This window comes from Rhinolophus sinicus, linkage group LG02, assembly GCF_036562045.2.
Source record: "Rhinolophus sinicus isolate RSC01 linkage group LG02, ASM3656204v1, whole genome shotgun sequence".
NCBI lineage: Eukaryota > Metazoa > Chordata > Mammalia > Chiroptera > Rhinolophidae > Rhinolophus > Rhinolophus sinicus.
Genome location: NC_133752.1, coordinates 149,250,472 through 149,266,559, shown reverse-complemented (window position 1 = coordinate 149,266,559; position 16,088 = coordinate 149,250,472). Strand labels below are relative to the sequence as shown.

Below are 16,088 nucleotides of genomic sequence, written 5' to 3'. Positions count from 1 at the left end.
GCAATCATGGCCTTTTTGGTACTGGGTCCAAAACAAACTGCCTAGATCCCAAGACTGTAATTGCATAACTATTATCCAATGAAAAAGTAAACAACCAAAGAAGTTCTCAGGTTTCATTTACCCAACACAGCTATCACAAACAGACCTAGCATAGTGATAGTTTCCAACCTTATTTAATGAGAAACACCCAGCAGAAAACCTCTAGTCACGCCTAATTTATACTATTCACTCAAATCAACATTAATGACAGGGGTGGTAAACAATGAACCCAAGGGTTCATTGGCAATAAGCTCACAGGATTCTGACCATAGATAGGGTAAGGAATAAGATCAGAATTGTTTAGTTGTTTTTGTTCTGTTTTAAGGAGGGCACAGCTCATAGTGGCCCAGGTGGGGATCGAACTGGCAACCTTGGCGCTACCAGCACCATGAGCTAACCCGCCACCCCCCAGTTTGTAATTTTTAAGAGGGAAGTCATAACAAAATTCCCACATGTCAGGTACAGTTCTAAGCCCTTTGTGTGTATTAATTCATTTAATGCTCACCAACAACTCTATAAAATTGGTATTATTATCAATCTCCATTTTAAGTATGTGGAAACGAACAGAGAGGCTAAGCAACTGCTCAAAGGTTTACACAGCCAAACCGGTCAGGCTTCAGATTCCACAGGAGTCAAGGTAAACAGTGTCCCCTGGTTTCATCAATACTCACTAAAATTATGGTCAGCAAAAGTTTCTGGAAGCCTATCTCCCCTTGCCTCTCCTTGCATATAATTTTTGCTTTCGCTTTCCACTTTAAAGAGATGTCACATTCCTTTAACTTCATAACACTCCTTTGAAAGCAGTGGACAACCTAAGAATACCTTCATTTTACACACAGGAAACTCAAGCCCAGGTTTCTTAACTTGTCCCCTAGTGGTGCTCTTTGAAACAGTCTGATAATATGAGGTAGGGAATTTGGGAAAACCAAAAGTGGAAACGAATCCAAACGCAAAACAACAAACATAAGGGACAGCTTTAAAAGTAGGTACATGTGAAACCGAACAGTTGGAGAGCCTCCATCCCGCTTACATACCATTTGCAGCAGCGGTCCCTACAAAAGTGCCTGGATCCTGAAAGCTGCACAAACAGGCCTAAAACCAGTCTACACAAAAGTACGCAGCGGCCTGCCCAGACCCTTCACACAAAGACGCTCCACATTTGTCAGCTGCACAAAAATGAACTTTTTGCTGATGTGGGGAGCCCAGGAAGCGGAGAAGGCGGCCTCAAGGACCTTGCCCTGTGCCCGTCGGCCAGCTCAGCGCAGAAGCGGGTCAGCGCACCCGGGATCACGGGTAGCGGCGCGGCGCCAGGTCCAGCCAAGAACTCAGCCATTTCTCTTAGGCCTGGCGGGGAAGCGGCGAGGCCCCGCAAACTCTGGTGTTCGCACCCCGCCCACCACTCCCTTTTCCCGGCGCCTTCTTCTTCGAATAATGCGGCTCCATCAGCACACGGCGCCCAGCGCCTAAGGCCCTCCCTGCCCGCACCGCCCTCGCAACCCCGCACGGCGCCCCGCGTGCCCCTGACTGGCCCGATCGCCTTCTCCCAGGCCGTCTTCGACCCGCCCAGCGCCATCCCCGCCCGCGGGGGCGACGCGGAGCGCCCCCGTGACCCCTGACCTCGCCTACCTTTAGCCTCACCAGCGCCGCAGCCAGCTGACAAGCGGCCCCCGCGCTGCGGGATCCATATCCCGGGATCCTGCGCCAATCCGCCCAACCCCTACACGCCCCGCCATTGGCCGACAGGACCGCAGCTGCACATTCCTATTGGCTGGATTCTTCGTATTCCCCGTAGCGGCCCGCGCGCGTGGCAACCCGACTGAGAGTCCTCGGGACTCCGCCCACCCCAAGGTCATCATATGGGCGGGGCCACGGCGGCCCGGGCGGGGCTGCATCCCACGAAGCAGGTGCTTGCGCTGGTCCAACCCACAGCGTGTGGATTTGGAGGCTCCCACACCTCGGGGCTCCCACCCCGCCGGCAGGTAAGTTTCCTGCCATAGTTCGTGGCGGCCCCACGTTAGGGCAATCAAGCCCCTTTCTTTTGGAGACGGGGTTCTGAGATGTACAGTTCCACCCTATGAAGTAGAGCCTCCTGGCAGGACCATTTCCTTTCGCCCTCAGATATATCTGTGCCCCACCAAAAGCACCCCACACATGGGAGGAACCTCGAAACATCAGCTAGTACAGCCAGTTCGACCGCATCAGATGCTGTACTCCCAAACCTTGGTAATGAATTGCTTTCCTCTCCATCCTACTCAGGTGCCTCAGTTCTGCCCCTAAGCTTTATCTTCACCTACCCAAGAGGAATCCCACTCCACCCCAGCCTCAACCTCACACCCCAGAATCTTTCTCTGAAGATGCCTGTCAGATTGTCAGATGAAGTGGTTCTTTAGAGGGGAGAAAACAAATGGTCTGACAAACCACCCTAATATCCTACAATGTCACTTAGAGCTACTACAAACATTCTCAGACGTCTCCCCTCCGCTTACATGAAAGATAACCAAGCTTATCTAACCGAGTTGTAGGCCTAGAGAGGAAAAGCATAAACCCCTGCAACTTCTGTCCTCATGTAAAAACTGCTAGGAGAAAATTGTACTAGTTGGTAAGAGTCCAAGACAGAGAAAAGGAGAGTGAATTGCAAAAAGAAAAATCCAAATAAAGTACAAAGTAAAAACAAGCTCAGGGACCAAAAAAACAGTCGAGCATCGTCAGTTATCTGGCACAGGCTGGTTTGCATACAGAATTTCTCCTGGAGAGAAAAGAAAATGCACAAATTAGTTCTTAGAATCTCTCTATAACACATCTGGGGAGTTCCAGAAAGTCCCTCCAGATGAGAACCTTTCCTTTGAGAACCTCTGCTGCAATTAGAAAATAAAATGACTGGAGCCATTCTTGTCGCTCTTCCAGGTCTGCTCGGCTGGGCAACTTCCCTGGGCTGTTGCATACTTGCCAGTTACTTACTTAGCTCACACTGTGGTGCTGCCTCCATCTTACGCTGCTTCTTCATTGTGCAGAACGAGTTTGACTTCTCCCAGTGCTGGCTCCTGCCTCTCTGTAGGCAGACAAGTGCGCCTCCCTTGGTTAAATAGGGCCACTTTAGGCCGCTCTGAGCGGCAGGACACTGATAAAGATATGGCGGAGAATTTCAAGAAGCAAACCACACCCGTCAAGACTAATCATATTTCACCTTTGACCTGCCTTGAAAGGGAAGCATCATATACCTGCCACTCTTGGATATTAATGAACAATTAATTGAGTCTGAAAACTAGGGACCTAAGATTTCACCTTCTCCATTCGTCAGGAGCTGGAGACGGGCCTGTGAGTGCCAGTGTATAAAGGAGGTGGAGCAAAAGGAATTGCTTTCCTTCAGGACGTCACTCCTCTTGTAGTGAAGCTGGTTCGGGCACTTGTACCAGGGCTGTTTTAGGACTCTGCTCCCCTAAGATGTAAGCTGAAACCAATTAACCCCAAGCCTGGCAGTCCACAGGTATTTTCCACATAAGTACGTGAGCACTGATGCAATTATGAAGAGTCTCAGAGTGTAGGTGAAAATGCCACCCGGCCTATCCCTTGGGATCTTAAGGACATGCTGCCATTAACCTAGTCAATCAGTGATCCACAGGCGACAACAAAGCCACACAAACCCAGGGCTTGGAGCCCAATGAAAACAAAACAAAACAAAACAAAACAAAACCCTCTGAGACAAAAAAAAAAAAAAAAAAGTCTTGGGCAAGCCCAGAATTTCTCAGTCTGAGAGCAGAGGAACTGAAAGAATGAGGAAAATTTGCCTCAGGCAAATAAATAGCTTAATAGGCCAAATGGAAGCTGGAAGGAAGAGGCCTTGAGTGGGTGAGAATGGGGTGAGATATTAGAAGGAAGGAGTTGCTGCCTTCAGAAAGTTTTCTGGTAGCTTTAAAGAAAATCTGCTCAGGACCATAAGAATATATGCAAATAGATTTGATAGAAATAAATACCTTAGAATAGAAAAGCAAAGCAATGATTAATTTATATTAGTCAAGGTAGGTTTCCAGCAAGTGGCTCTGGTTCCTACACAAAACAACCAGAGAGTTGGTAGGAGGAACTAAGAATCTTCTCCCAGCCACCCAAATTAAGATCTCTTTACTCCAGGGGTCCCTCAAGCTATGAGTCCTAGCATTACAAGTTCCCTAAGGCAAAACTGGGTTGGCCCCCTTCACGGGGTAAGAAGTACATATGAAATCTTCCAACTAAAGTGTTGGAGGAAAGAGGAAAAAGCTTTATTTCAGTTTAGGAGTTCCAAAAATTGGAATGGATTTTACAATGAGACTCTACCGTAGCCCCACTGTTTCCTTTACTCAGCAGTTTCTCCCAACATTCACTCTCTACTCTTGCCTTTTAAGTCCCCAATTCTCATGTAGTAACAGACAATGTGAATTGAATTCTTATTATATGTTGAAGAGGAGCAGAGTTTGCCCCGAAATATGCCTTTTTGGGATATTGATAATTTTAGGCTGGTTAATTTAATTTAATTTGTTTAATTTTAGAGTTTATTAAACATTCAAATATGAACACTAGGCATTAATGGTGGTAGGGTTTCAGGTCATGTTTATCTTTGTTACAATGTTATATATAGTTCAAATTATTTATAAAGTAATATATAAGTAATCAGAATGAAAAACATGACAATGTCATTTGATCTTTGTATATTCAAAGGTACTTTGTCCTAGTTATGTACTAGTAGGTAGCAAATAAAAATTGACTTATTCACAACCTTGCCTGAAAAGAAAAATAAATTTGATCTATTTGCTCTTGTGTGATGAATAAACACAAATAAAATATGGTATTTTTTGCTTTAAAGGATAATTGATATAATGGCATATTGGTGTGGATGCTCAGTTGTTGCTTCTAATTATAAGTATTCATATTTCAGGTTATGGTTTTTGAATGTGTTGATTTGACATAAAAACAATTTGTGTTCATAAGGCCAAAATTCTAGACTGGTTAATTTTAAGAAACAGCAGACTTAGGAGCTCTGAAAACCTAGTAGAAGTTACTCTTTGTAAAAGGACATTTACATTTGTGGACGGCCAATGATGAGCTCTTAGCTAATGAGAAATGAGAAAGTCATTTCGAGAGTAGATCACAAAGGGTAGAAAAATAAATGAGTGTTAAGGAAGTACAGTGAACTGGAGAAGGGTAAGATTTGTGGACGGAAAAGGGGCCACATAATAAACCTGACAAGCTCAGGAGACTGAAAATAACCACACAAAATGGCATGAGCATGAAAAATTTCATAACTAAGTGGGCCATGGTGGGAAGTCACATCTTTAGCTTCCTTCATAAAGTTAATCTGTGCCTGTAAGTGGGCCTGTTGTCTTTTTGCACCTAAAATAACATCTTTGGAATGTCAGTAATCCTTTTTCTGGACCTGAGCTGGAAACTGCAAAATTCCTCATTGTTATGCTTGTCTCCTGATTCCATCTCTATGTGCTGTAAAAAGGGAACTGTTAACTATCCTGCCCTCACCTATGAAAAAGAAGTACCTGTCTCTCCAATTTACTTTTATCTAATCCTGGAGATTTCCCTCCCCACCACCGTTTGCTTTCTCCCACCCCCTTAATCTATCACCAGTGGATTTCATGTAACCTGCCTCTTTTGATTTTATGTATAAAATGAGCTGGAAACCACCATTTCGCAGAGCATTTTCTCAATCCATTGAGATTTTGCTTCCCAGCAGTTGTCAGTTTGGCTTAAATAAACTCTTATAAACTTTCTCTTAAGCTGGATGTTTTTCATAGACAGATTTAAATCCACATAACAATCTTACCCTTGTTTGCTCTTTTCCTGGTAATCTCCCATAACTGACTCGCCACCCACAACATCTTCTGTCTTTATCTGAAAGTGGTATCTAAGGTGATCCCTCCTCCCATCTGGGGGGAGTTACTCAGTGTTCCTGGGTCTCTCCCATGTCTACAAGAGGTACATATGTTATTAAACTTTAATTTGTCTTTCTCCTGCTAATCTGTCGCATGTTAATTTGATTATTAGTTCAGCCAGATAAACCTTGAAGAGTAAAGGATAATTTGCCCTTCCCGATAGTATTTAACGTGGTGCAAACATGAATTAATTCTCACAATAAATTTGTGAGGCAGGGACTATAATCTTCCTTTTGCAAATTAGAAACCTGAGTCTTAGGGAGGTTAAATAACGAAGCTAAGGACACACTGCTAGTTAGCGGTAGAGCCAGGCTTTCGTGGGGGAGGAAAAATCTTTCATCTACCGTTCAAGGTTCTTTTGGAGGGTCTAATAAACATGAGACAGATTAGCAAGAGAAAATACCAAATTTAATACGTACATATGTATGGGAACCCCGCACTACTGGCGAGAGTCAGAGATCCCATATGCATAAGAGGTTTAGAGACTGAAAGGGAAATTGAGGTATGTATGACCTTCTGAGCTAGGGATGAGGTCATGCACCTCGGGACTTCAGGTCATTGCAGGGAGAGCACATGTTCAATACTTGTTAGTTTGCCCTGCCATATCGGTAGGTCAAAATCATTTCTGGTTTCAACTCTTTATCATGGGCCAGGGTCCTAATTTAAATTGTAGATAGTTAAGGGGTGAGTGGGTAGAGTAGAAGCTTCTCTTGAGCCTTCAGGGTCTCGGTTGCCTTTAGCTCAAAATAATCGGTGTACCACTAACGCACACCTGAGGTGGCTTTGTCTGAACCCCTATACTTTGAACACAAATCTGTTAGACCCAGGAACCAGCATTCAACCTACCACATCATACTACCTACATCTTATACACCTATAACAATTCCCTTCCATTCAAATCGAGCTAAAAATTTCTCCCTTCATAAAATCCTATTAATGCAAATTCACTGAACATTCCTCATTATCACAATAACCAACTCATTTCTATATAGATGTTAATATATAGCTGCATCATGTGTGCCCTTTATTTAAATAGGAGACTTCTCCTACCATGTTTACCTTCCACCACTCTCCAAGTATTCTTTTTTTACTATTTATTTATTTTTTCCCCCTTCTTCCGCCTCCCACCCCCACTCCGGTTCAAGCCGTTGTTTCTCAGTCTAGTTGTGTAGGACACAGCTCCCTGGCCCCTGCTGGTGTTATGAGCCTTGCACTCCCCCCCATCGGCTGAGGCAGTCGGTTGCTGGTCGTGGGCCACTCTGACCTCCTCAGCATTAGGAACACAGCGCTCCAAACCACCTGAGCCACCAGGCCGGCCCCTCCAAGTATTCTTTTTCATGCTTCTGTTTTCCCTGAAACAACTGCTTGGAACTAACTCCTACCACCCCTCCCTTACCTGGACAACTCCTCTGTGATGCATGCTCTGACTCCTCCAGGCAGCATTGGCCCTACATTCTGTCTGCTACCCAACCACTTCTTACTCGACTCCAGCACTAACTCATTCTGTGTATATTTGAGAATCTACTAGGCACAGGCTGGGTGGTAGAGATACACAAATAAGATAAGCACAGCCCCTTATAGAGTCATCATTTTTCTGCCTTCTTCTCCCACTAAATTGTTAGCTTCTCTATAGAGGAGATTATCTTATCTTCAAACACTTGGTGCTAACAAAGACCAGGTGTATAGGAGGTGTTCCATAAGTATTATCCCATTTTTTAATTCGTTATGGCTGTCAGACTACACAGAATAATAATTAGAACACGTCTGTTTGTATTTATGTCTCTGTTTCCAAAATTGAGTCTTATCTATCCTAAAGACATTCCTCCTTTGACTCTGCTAGCCTTATAAGCTACTCCTATGATAAAGGCCTCAATGCACAGGCAGGATCCCCTTTGAGAATGAAGGACTAATCACCCCAGCCGTCTGGGGTGGGAAGGCTGCTCGCTGGCCGATGGCCTCAGCTGTCATGGCATGCCCCTTTCTCTGGCAGTCCACAGTGAATGACTGATCTATGTGGGAGTGGAAAGATTCATCCCTCTCGCCCCAACCAGGGGGCAGCTTGAAGGTTGGCTGAGCCTTTGTCCTGCATCACAGTTTAACTCCTGTGCAAACTTGCTTCCTTCCCTTCCTTTAGTGTTGATCCCAAGGTCACTTGTCCTGATAAACCTACTGTTTCCATCTCAGAGTCCACTCCCTTTTTACTTATTTCCATAACCCGAAATCAGTGTTTCTGAAAACGTGTTCTGCACTCACTCTACTTCCTGTAACACTCACTTATTTTTCTACGCTTTGTGATCCACCCTGGAAATCTCGTTAGCTAAATGATCATCATTCGCTATCTATAGTTAGAACCCGCTAACTCTTTGCCTTTCTCCATATTCGAAATATGTATTGTACCACTCCTCTTCCAACTGAGTTTCTTTGGCTTCCATCACACTGTGCTCTCTGGGCAGTTCTCCCAGTTCAATTGCTCTCTCTGCTTGCTTCAGTTGCTACTTTTCTTCCTCCTACCCCTTAAATGTAGACATTCTTTAGGTTCAATCCTTAGTCCTCTTCAAATTACATACGATCTCCCGGCAATTTCAATGTAATAATACTGGGGACCCACCCAGCAGTAGAGACATTCATGGGACAGGTTGGAGTAACAGAAAGAACAACCTCTTAAGGGTAAAACAGACCTGGATTCCAGGTCTATCCAGCTGGGAAACCATGGGGAACCTATTAAATCTTTGTGTTTCATTTTTTTATCTGAAGTAGGTATGATACCAACCTCATAAGGATGCTCCCTATATTTGTTCCCCAAATGCACCAATGTTCTCTCTTGCCTCTCTGAATTTTCACATGTTGTACCTATGCTGGAACATTCTTTCTCTGCCAAGTTTTCACCTAGCTAACTCCTACTCATCACTGATGTCTCACTTGAGATGTTCCATCCTCCAAAAAACTTTCTGTGATTCCAATGTCTGAATGACATATATATTCTATATCGTCCTGTGACATCCTATCCTATATTCTTGCCTTTTCCATAGCACTGTCCCATTCAATTGCTTTTGCTGTTTATTTGTATCCCTCCTTGAGGGCCAGGACTTTGTCCTGTTCACCCCTGTATCCTCAAGGAGGACTGAGGCTGGCAACATCCCTTCACAGCCATTGCACCTTCTTGACGATGACTCTCAAAGTCCACCCTCTGGAGCCTCTTGCCCTGAGCTCAAACTGCCTCTTGGACTTGCTCCCTGGGTGTCCAGCTAGGAAGTCAACATTACCACATCCCAAACTATCCTCCTCTCTACTCAAACCAGCTTTTTTTTGGTTTTGTTTTTACAATTTCCCTGTGTCCCCAGTTTCTGGAACTTAAAAAGTGAAACTCATCATGGATTCCTCGTCCTCCCTCATATCAAATAATGCCAATTACTAGAGCCTCCCTGCACAAGGTCCCCTTTTTTCTATTTCAGCTGCCATCTTCCTACTTAGGCCTCCACCACTCTAACAACCTCAACCTCCCCCTGATCAACCTGATCATTTATGTCTCTAGAAACTTCCACTGGCTCCCGATTGCCTGTAAAACAGAAGGGGAAGGGAGCTCACTTAACTGAGTGCCTACTTCATGCCGTGTGGAGGATGTTTTACATTACTACTTTTTTTTTTTAACATTATCACATTTAAATACAGAGTAGACTCTTCATCTGACATTCAAAGTTCCCCACACCATGGTTCTAGCTTTCTCCCACCTCTCCACCATGTAAACCCTTCATTCTGGTTGAATTTCGTATTTTCTCTTTCCTGAACACACCCTGTGCTGTGGCTCCTGCTGTAACCTCCGCCCACACTTCTAGTGTTGAAATCCTGTCCATTTTTTAAGACCGAATTCAAATGCCATCTGCTCCTTAAAGCCTTTCCTAATTCTCACAGGATGTGACCTCTCTGCTCCTGAATCTTAGTGCTTCTTTTGGGCTCAGATTTTTCCTTTCATTAATTATTTTATTCTCTCATTTCTGTCACTAGATTGTGGGCTTCATAAAGATAGCTATACAGTAGCGTGTTTCCCCTAAAATAACACCTAGTCGGACCATCAGCTCTAATGCGTCTTTTGGAGCAAAAGTAATATAAGAACCGGTCCTATATTATATTAAGACTGGGGCTTATATTAATTTTTGCTCCAAAAGATGCATTAGAGCTGATGGTCTGGCTAGGTCTTATTTTCGGGGAAACGGTATTTTTATATCATTCACTGCACCTGGCAATATACTTAGCACATCATTAGCACTCAATAAACATTTGTGATATTGAACTGTAGCTTGGATTTGACTTTACATATATGTGCCCTGTAACAGTGATTTTCAAACTGGGTCTCAACGCATCATTGGATTATAAAATCAATTTAGTGGGTCACAATCAGAATTTTTAAAATGGAATAGGAAATATCAGGGAATCTTACAAGTACTAAGGCAGGTATTATTTTGTGAAATTTTATTTTAATAGTGTGTGTGTGTGTGTTCTGGGTTGATGTAAAATAAATTTCTTACTGTAGCAGTCAAATGGGAAAAACACCACTGTAACATGTATTCATTATTTCAGTCAGCTGATTACAAGCCCCTTGATGAGAGAAAGTAGATTTGGCAAAACTCGAACCTTCAAAGCAGTGAGCGCCAGACCTCTACTCTGAGCCCCTCATTCCAGGCAGCTGCCCTGGGAATTAAAAGAGAGACTCAAGGCAAACAGCAAGGTCCTATCTTTAAATGAGCTTCTCTTCTATTAAGAGAGAAAAAAAGTAAATACATTCATGAAGAAACTCTACAATACTTAAGAAAGCAGCTGAGAGCCACAAAAGGCCTTGGATTTAGAATCAGAAGATTTACATTAGAGTTTTTCCTTTGCTATTTATTAGCTGTGTGATGTTGGATAAATTGCTTGATTTCTCTGAGCTTGTTTAACCAACTAAAAGAATAACATATACCCTACCTCACATAACTGTGTTAAAATTAAGTGATATATACAGGCAAGATTATTTCATAAATTATAAAAATGTTGAAAGTTTTAAGTAAAAACCTGCATGTGTCACTCTGTCAAAAAGTGAAAATTGAAGTAGTACAAATTATACAGCTAAATGTGCATTAGGCATGATTTTTTTTTTAAAGACATAGCAGGTGTTTTTCTGTTTTGTTTTGTTTTTAATTGGGGAAGGGGTACAGGACTTTATTGGGGAACAGTGTGTACTTCCAGGACTTTTTTCCAAGTCAAGTGGTTGTCCTTTCAATCTTAGTTGTGGAGGGTGCCGTTCAGCTTCAAGTTGTTGTCCTTTCAGTCTTAGTTTTGGAAGGCGCAGCTCAGCTCCAGGTCTAGTTGCCGTTTTCTAGTTGCAGGGGGCACAGCCCACCATCCCTTGCGGGAGTCGAACCGGCAACCTTGTGATTGAGAGGACGCGCTCCAACCAAATGAGCCATCCGGAGGCAGCTCAGCTCAAGGTGCCATGTTCAACCTTAGTTGCAGGGGGCGGAGCCCACCATCCCTTGCGGGAGTCGAGGAATTGAACCGGCAACCTTGTGGTTGAGAGCCCACTGGCCCATGTGGGAATTGAACCGGCAGCCTTCGGAGTTAGGAGCATGGAGCTCTAACCGCCTGAGCCACCGGGCCAGCCCCCTGTTTTGTTCTTTTTGATTGCCAGTGATAGAAATCCAATTCAGACTGATTATGCTCAAAGGGAAGCCAATCACTTACATACTGGGGAACCCAATGGTACAGGCAGCTTTGGGTAGGGCTGGATCTGGGGACTCAGGTAATATCACCAAGTCGCTGTCCACTTGTCTTTCTTTCTAACCGTCTCTCCCTCTGGGCTCTGCTTCAGTCCCAGTGTGGTTTTATCCTCAGACAGTTTCTTCCTGCGTGGTGGAATGGTGGCCACCATTCGCTCTGGACTGACGTGATCCGCACAGCTGGCAGCAGGTAGAGTATCTCTTTCCCTATAGTTCTAGCAAAAGTCGTAGGGAGGGCTCTGACTGATACCTAGCTTGGGTCATGAGCTAAGTCCCAAACCAGAAACAGTGGCCATGGGTGCTGAGGACACAAGGTGACCCTTGGAGCTAGGGGATTCGGTCAGCCCTACCTGAGTCACCTGGACTGAAAAAGAGGTTAGTGAGGAGTCTTCTCAAGGGTTGGGGTCATAGATTCAGAATAACCCTGGTTTCTAAAGCTGAATAGGATTAGTTTAGAAAGACATCTTGATCTCTTCTATTTAACTTCATCATACAACATTAGAGTAAGGACACACAAACACATGTTTATTCCATTTCATTTCATTCATTTAATATAGCATTGAGAATCTACTATGTGCCAGGTACTGTTCTAAGCACTGGGATATAGCAGTGATCAAAGCCATATAAAGTTCCTGCTTTCCTACATTCTGTGGGAGAGACAAATAATAAACAAGTCAATAAGTATGTCAGGAAGTGACAAAATTCTATTTAAAACATAAATTTAAAAAGCAAGGTAAGAGATACAAATAGATGGAAACACATACCATGTTCATGGATAGGAAGAATTAATATAGTTAAAATGTCAATACTACCTAAGGCAATATATAGATTCAATGCAATTCCTATCAAACAACCAATGACATTTTCTCAGAAAAGAACATATAATCCTAATATTTATATAGAACTATAAAAGACCCCAAATAGCCACAGCAATCTTGAGAAATAAGAAGAAAGTGGAAGGTGTCACACTACCCGTCATCAAATCATACTACAAGGCTATAGTAATCAAAACAGTATGGTACTGGCATAAAAACAGACACATAGATCAATGGAACAGAATAGAGAGCCAGAAATAAATCCATTTATATATGGTCATTTAATCTATGACAATGGAAACAAGAATTTACGGTGGGGTAAAGAAAGTCTATTTAATAAATGATGCTGGGAAAACTGGACTGACACATGCAAAAAAATGAAATTGGACCACCTCCTTACGCCATATATGAGAACAAATTCAAAATGGATTAAAGATTTAAATGTAAGACCCGAAAGCATAAAATTTGTAGAAGAAAACACAGGGAGTAAATTTGCAGACATTACTCTGAGTAATATTTTTACTGATATATCCCCTTGGACAAGGGAAGTAAAAGAAAAAATAAACATGGGATTACATCAAACTTAAAAGTTTTTTCACAGTAAAGGAAACCATCAATAAAACAAAAAGGCAGCCTATTGAATGTGAGAAGATAATTGTCAATGACACATCTGATAAGGGGTTAATATCCAAAATTTGTAAAACACTCATTCAGCTCAACACCAAAAACACAAACAACCCAATTAAAAAATGGGCAGAGGACATGAGACATTTCTCTAAGGAGGACATTCAGATGGCCAACAGGCCTATGAAAAAATGCTCAATCTTACTAATCGTTAGAGAAATGCAAATAAAAACCACAGTGAGATACCACTTCACCCCAGTCAAAATGGCTATCATCAATAAATCAACAAACAAGTGCTGGTGAGGATGTAGAGAAAAGGGAACCCTCATGCACTGTTGGTGGGATTGCAGGTTGGTGCAGCCACTATGGAAATTAGTATGGAGGTATCTCAAAAAACTGGAAATGGAACTACCTTATGACCAGCAGTTCTACTCTTAGGTATCTATCCAGAGAAATCCAAGGCACTAATTTGAAAAAATATATGCACCCCTCTGTTTATCACAGCACTATTCACAATAGCCAAGACATGGAAACAACTGAAATGCCCATCGGTAGACAACTGGATTAAGAAACTGTGGTACATTTATATAATGGAATATTACTCGGCCATAAAGAAGAATGAAATCTTACCATTTGCAACGATATGGATGGACCTAGAGAACATTATGCTAAGTGAAATAAGTCAGTCGGAGAAAGACAAATACCATATGATGTCACTTATATGTGGAATTTAAAGAACTGAATAAATGAGCAAAGGAAACAGAAATAGTCTCAGAGATACAGAGGAAAAACTGATGGTTGCTAGAAGGGAGAGGGGTGGGGATGAGGACGAAGGGGAAGGGATTAGCATAAATTGGTAACTACAATATTGCCACGGGGATATGAAAGACAGTTTGGGAAATATAATTAATAATGTTGTAAAGATTTTGTAGGGTGTCAGATGGGCACATGTCTTATTAGGGAGACCACTTCATGGGCAATAGATGCCTGACCACTGCACTGTACACCTGAAGCTGAAGTTGAATAATACTGTATGTCAACTATAAATTTATATATATATATATATATATATATATATATGGTCACGGAATATGGAGTACAGCATAGGGAATAGAGACAATGGAATTGTAATAGATATATATGATGTCAGAGGAGCAATAGATTGGGGGAGGGGTGAAATGTCTAACTATTGCATTGTTTTGTACACCTGAAACTGAAAAAAAAAAAAAAAAAGGAAAAGTAAGGAGTAGCAAGAGCCAGGGATGAGAGATAAAGACTATTTCAGGGGGGATCATTAGGGAAGACCTCTCTTGGTGACTCTGAAGCATAAATCTGACCGAAGTGAGAGAGCAAGTCACGTGAATAGTATTTGGGAAGAACTTACAGGCAGAGGGAACAGCAAGTGCAAAGACTCTGAGACAGGCCCAATAACATATATATTTGCATGTGTATGTGAACATATTAATCCTTTATTTTCCTACATTAAAACATGACAATGATATTACGACAGTAATAGCAAATTGCAAAATCCTTGAAGTCTTTCTAATATTGATTCAGCTAGGTAAGACATTTCTGAATCTTGCTGAATGTGCAAATGTGCCTAGAAGCTCAGTAAATGATGCCGGTTGAATCATGAGCCACGCACCAACCACAGTGAACATCAAGACTTATAGTAGAGATCCTGGGTGACCCTGCCAAAGCTGGGTGGGGAAACTCTCTCTCCAGGAGTTTCCTTACCTCTGTCCTTTTGCTCTAATTGCTGCGGACGTGCCAGGCAGCACAAAGCGGCTCCTTAGGGTGGTTCCTGCTGATGCTGGGTAAAGGTCCCCTTGTGCAGAGCCAAAGACTAACATAAATTAAAAACTCCTCTGATCTTAAGCCTTAGCAAGGGTTATGTTGCCTGGAAGAGGAAAGCTTGGGGTGTGGCATGTATATTGAGGGTGGAAAGGAGCGGGAAAATCAGAAGGCAGGAGACCCGCCCTCCCTAATTGATCCGTGCCATTTCCCTGAACTTGGAACCCCTATAACCAATCCCTGTTAGGCCCTGCTCTGCACCCAGTGATGTCCTTGTCTTTGAATTGCACTGACTTCTCATGTGTTTGATGTTAATTCTTTACCGTCCACAGTAGCTAGATTGGTCTACCTTTTTTTTTTTAAATTGTCATATAGATATGTGCTTTGCTTATCTGTTTATATTAATTTTCATAGAATGTTAATTCTTACATCATGTTCGTGAATAATACATTCTAAATTTAGTTCAGCGGCTACCTTGATTGCTCATTGCAGGCAGGCACTGATAAAAGCTTTTTGATGATGATTATGACTACATTAGAAATCAAATGATTAATTAGAAATCAAAAGCTATTTCTTGTCATTTGCAATACTGCTCCTTTGAAAATGCGAACCTCTTACAGGTCTCTCACAAATTGGTTTCATCTGGACTCATCTAAAACTTTCAGTTTGATGGTGAGGATGGGTTCTAGTCTTAGATTCACTAACAACTTCTGTATAACTCTACTATATGCCTCAATCTTCACAATCTTCTAGAAGTTTCACAGTCTTCTAGTGCAAGACAGAAAAAGCTCGCAGGGCTGACAGGCAGGGCAGAGAAGTAAAATAGGAAAGTAGATGTGGAAAGGCTTTAAAAAGAGGACATGAGGATGCTGTCCGAACTCTACACCTCCTTCTTTTCCGGGCCAGCCCTCTGAGACACTTTTTCTCCCCCATGGATAACTCTTCTTCCTCAGGTTCTGAGTGTGAAGGATGAGGGGGATGAAGAACCACCCTTGCATATCATCTTCTGCAGGGATTCCTCTTAATGACCCCCTTTACCTCCCTCATCTTTGCCACTTGTTTCTTCTTTACGGGCTTTCAAAGACCTACTTTTCTAAGCCTGGGCCTTATTTATATTCCCATTCTGTTATTTCTAAGACAAAGATCCAGCGGGA

General features: G+C 42.6%; 1 protein-coding gene and 1 long non-coding RNA gene across 11 annotated transcripts in view; one reads left to right on the top strand and one right to left on the bottom strand.

The window, feature by feature from the left end:
- The window catches only part of SLC11A2 (solute carrier family 11 member 2), a 49,516-nt gene extending 46,141 nt beyond the window's left edge, over positions 1-3,375 (bottom strand). For 4 of the 10 annotated variants that reach the window (XR_012493970.1, XR_012493971.1, XR_012493972.1 and 1 more), the window contains exon 1: positions 2,998-3,375. Coding sequence is in view for 1 of the 10 variants with exons in the window: in XM_019724561.2 (XP_019580120.1) it covers positions 2,998-3,043 (46 nt within the window). In the remaining 9 variants the exon portion in view is untranslated. Of the gene's footprint in view, positions 1-1,073; positions 1,600-1,665; positions 1,805-2,997 lie in introns of those variants that run through there. The other 6 variants (XR_012493974.1, XM_074325686.1, XM_074325687.1 and 3 more) reach the window with 3 other exon arrangements.
- LOC141570097 (uncharacterized) lies at positions 1,859-4,856 on the top strand. Its single transcript, XR_012493979.1, has 2 exons — positions 1,859-2,018; positions 2,944-4,856. It is a non-coding gene; the product is annotated as an uncharacterized LOC141570097 (long non-coding RNA).
- The last annotated feature ends 11,232 nt before the right edge of the window (positions 4,857-16,088 follow it).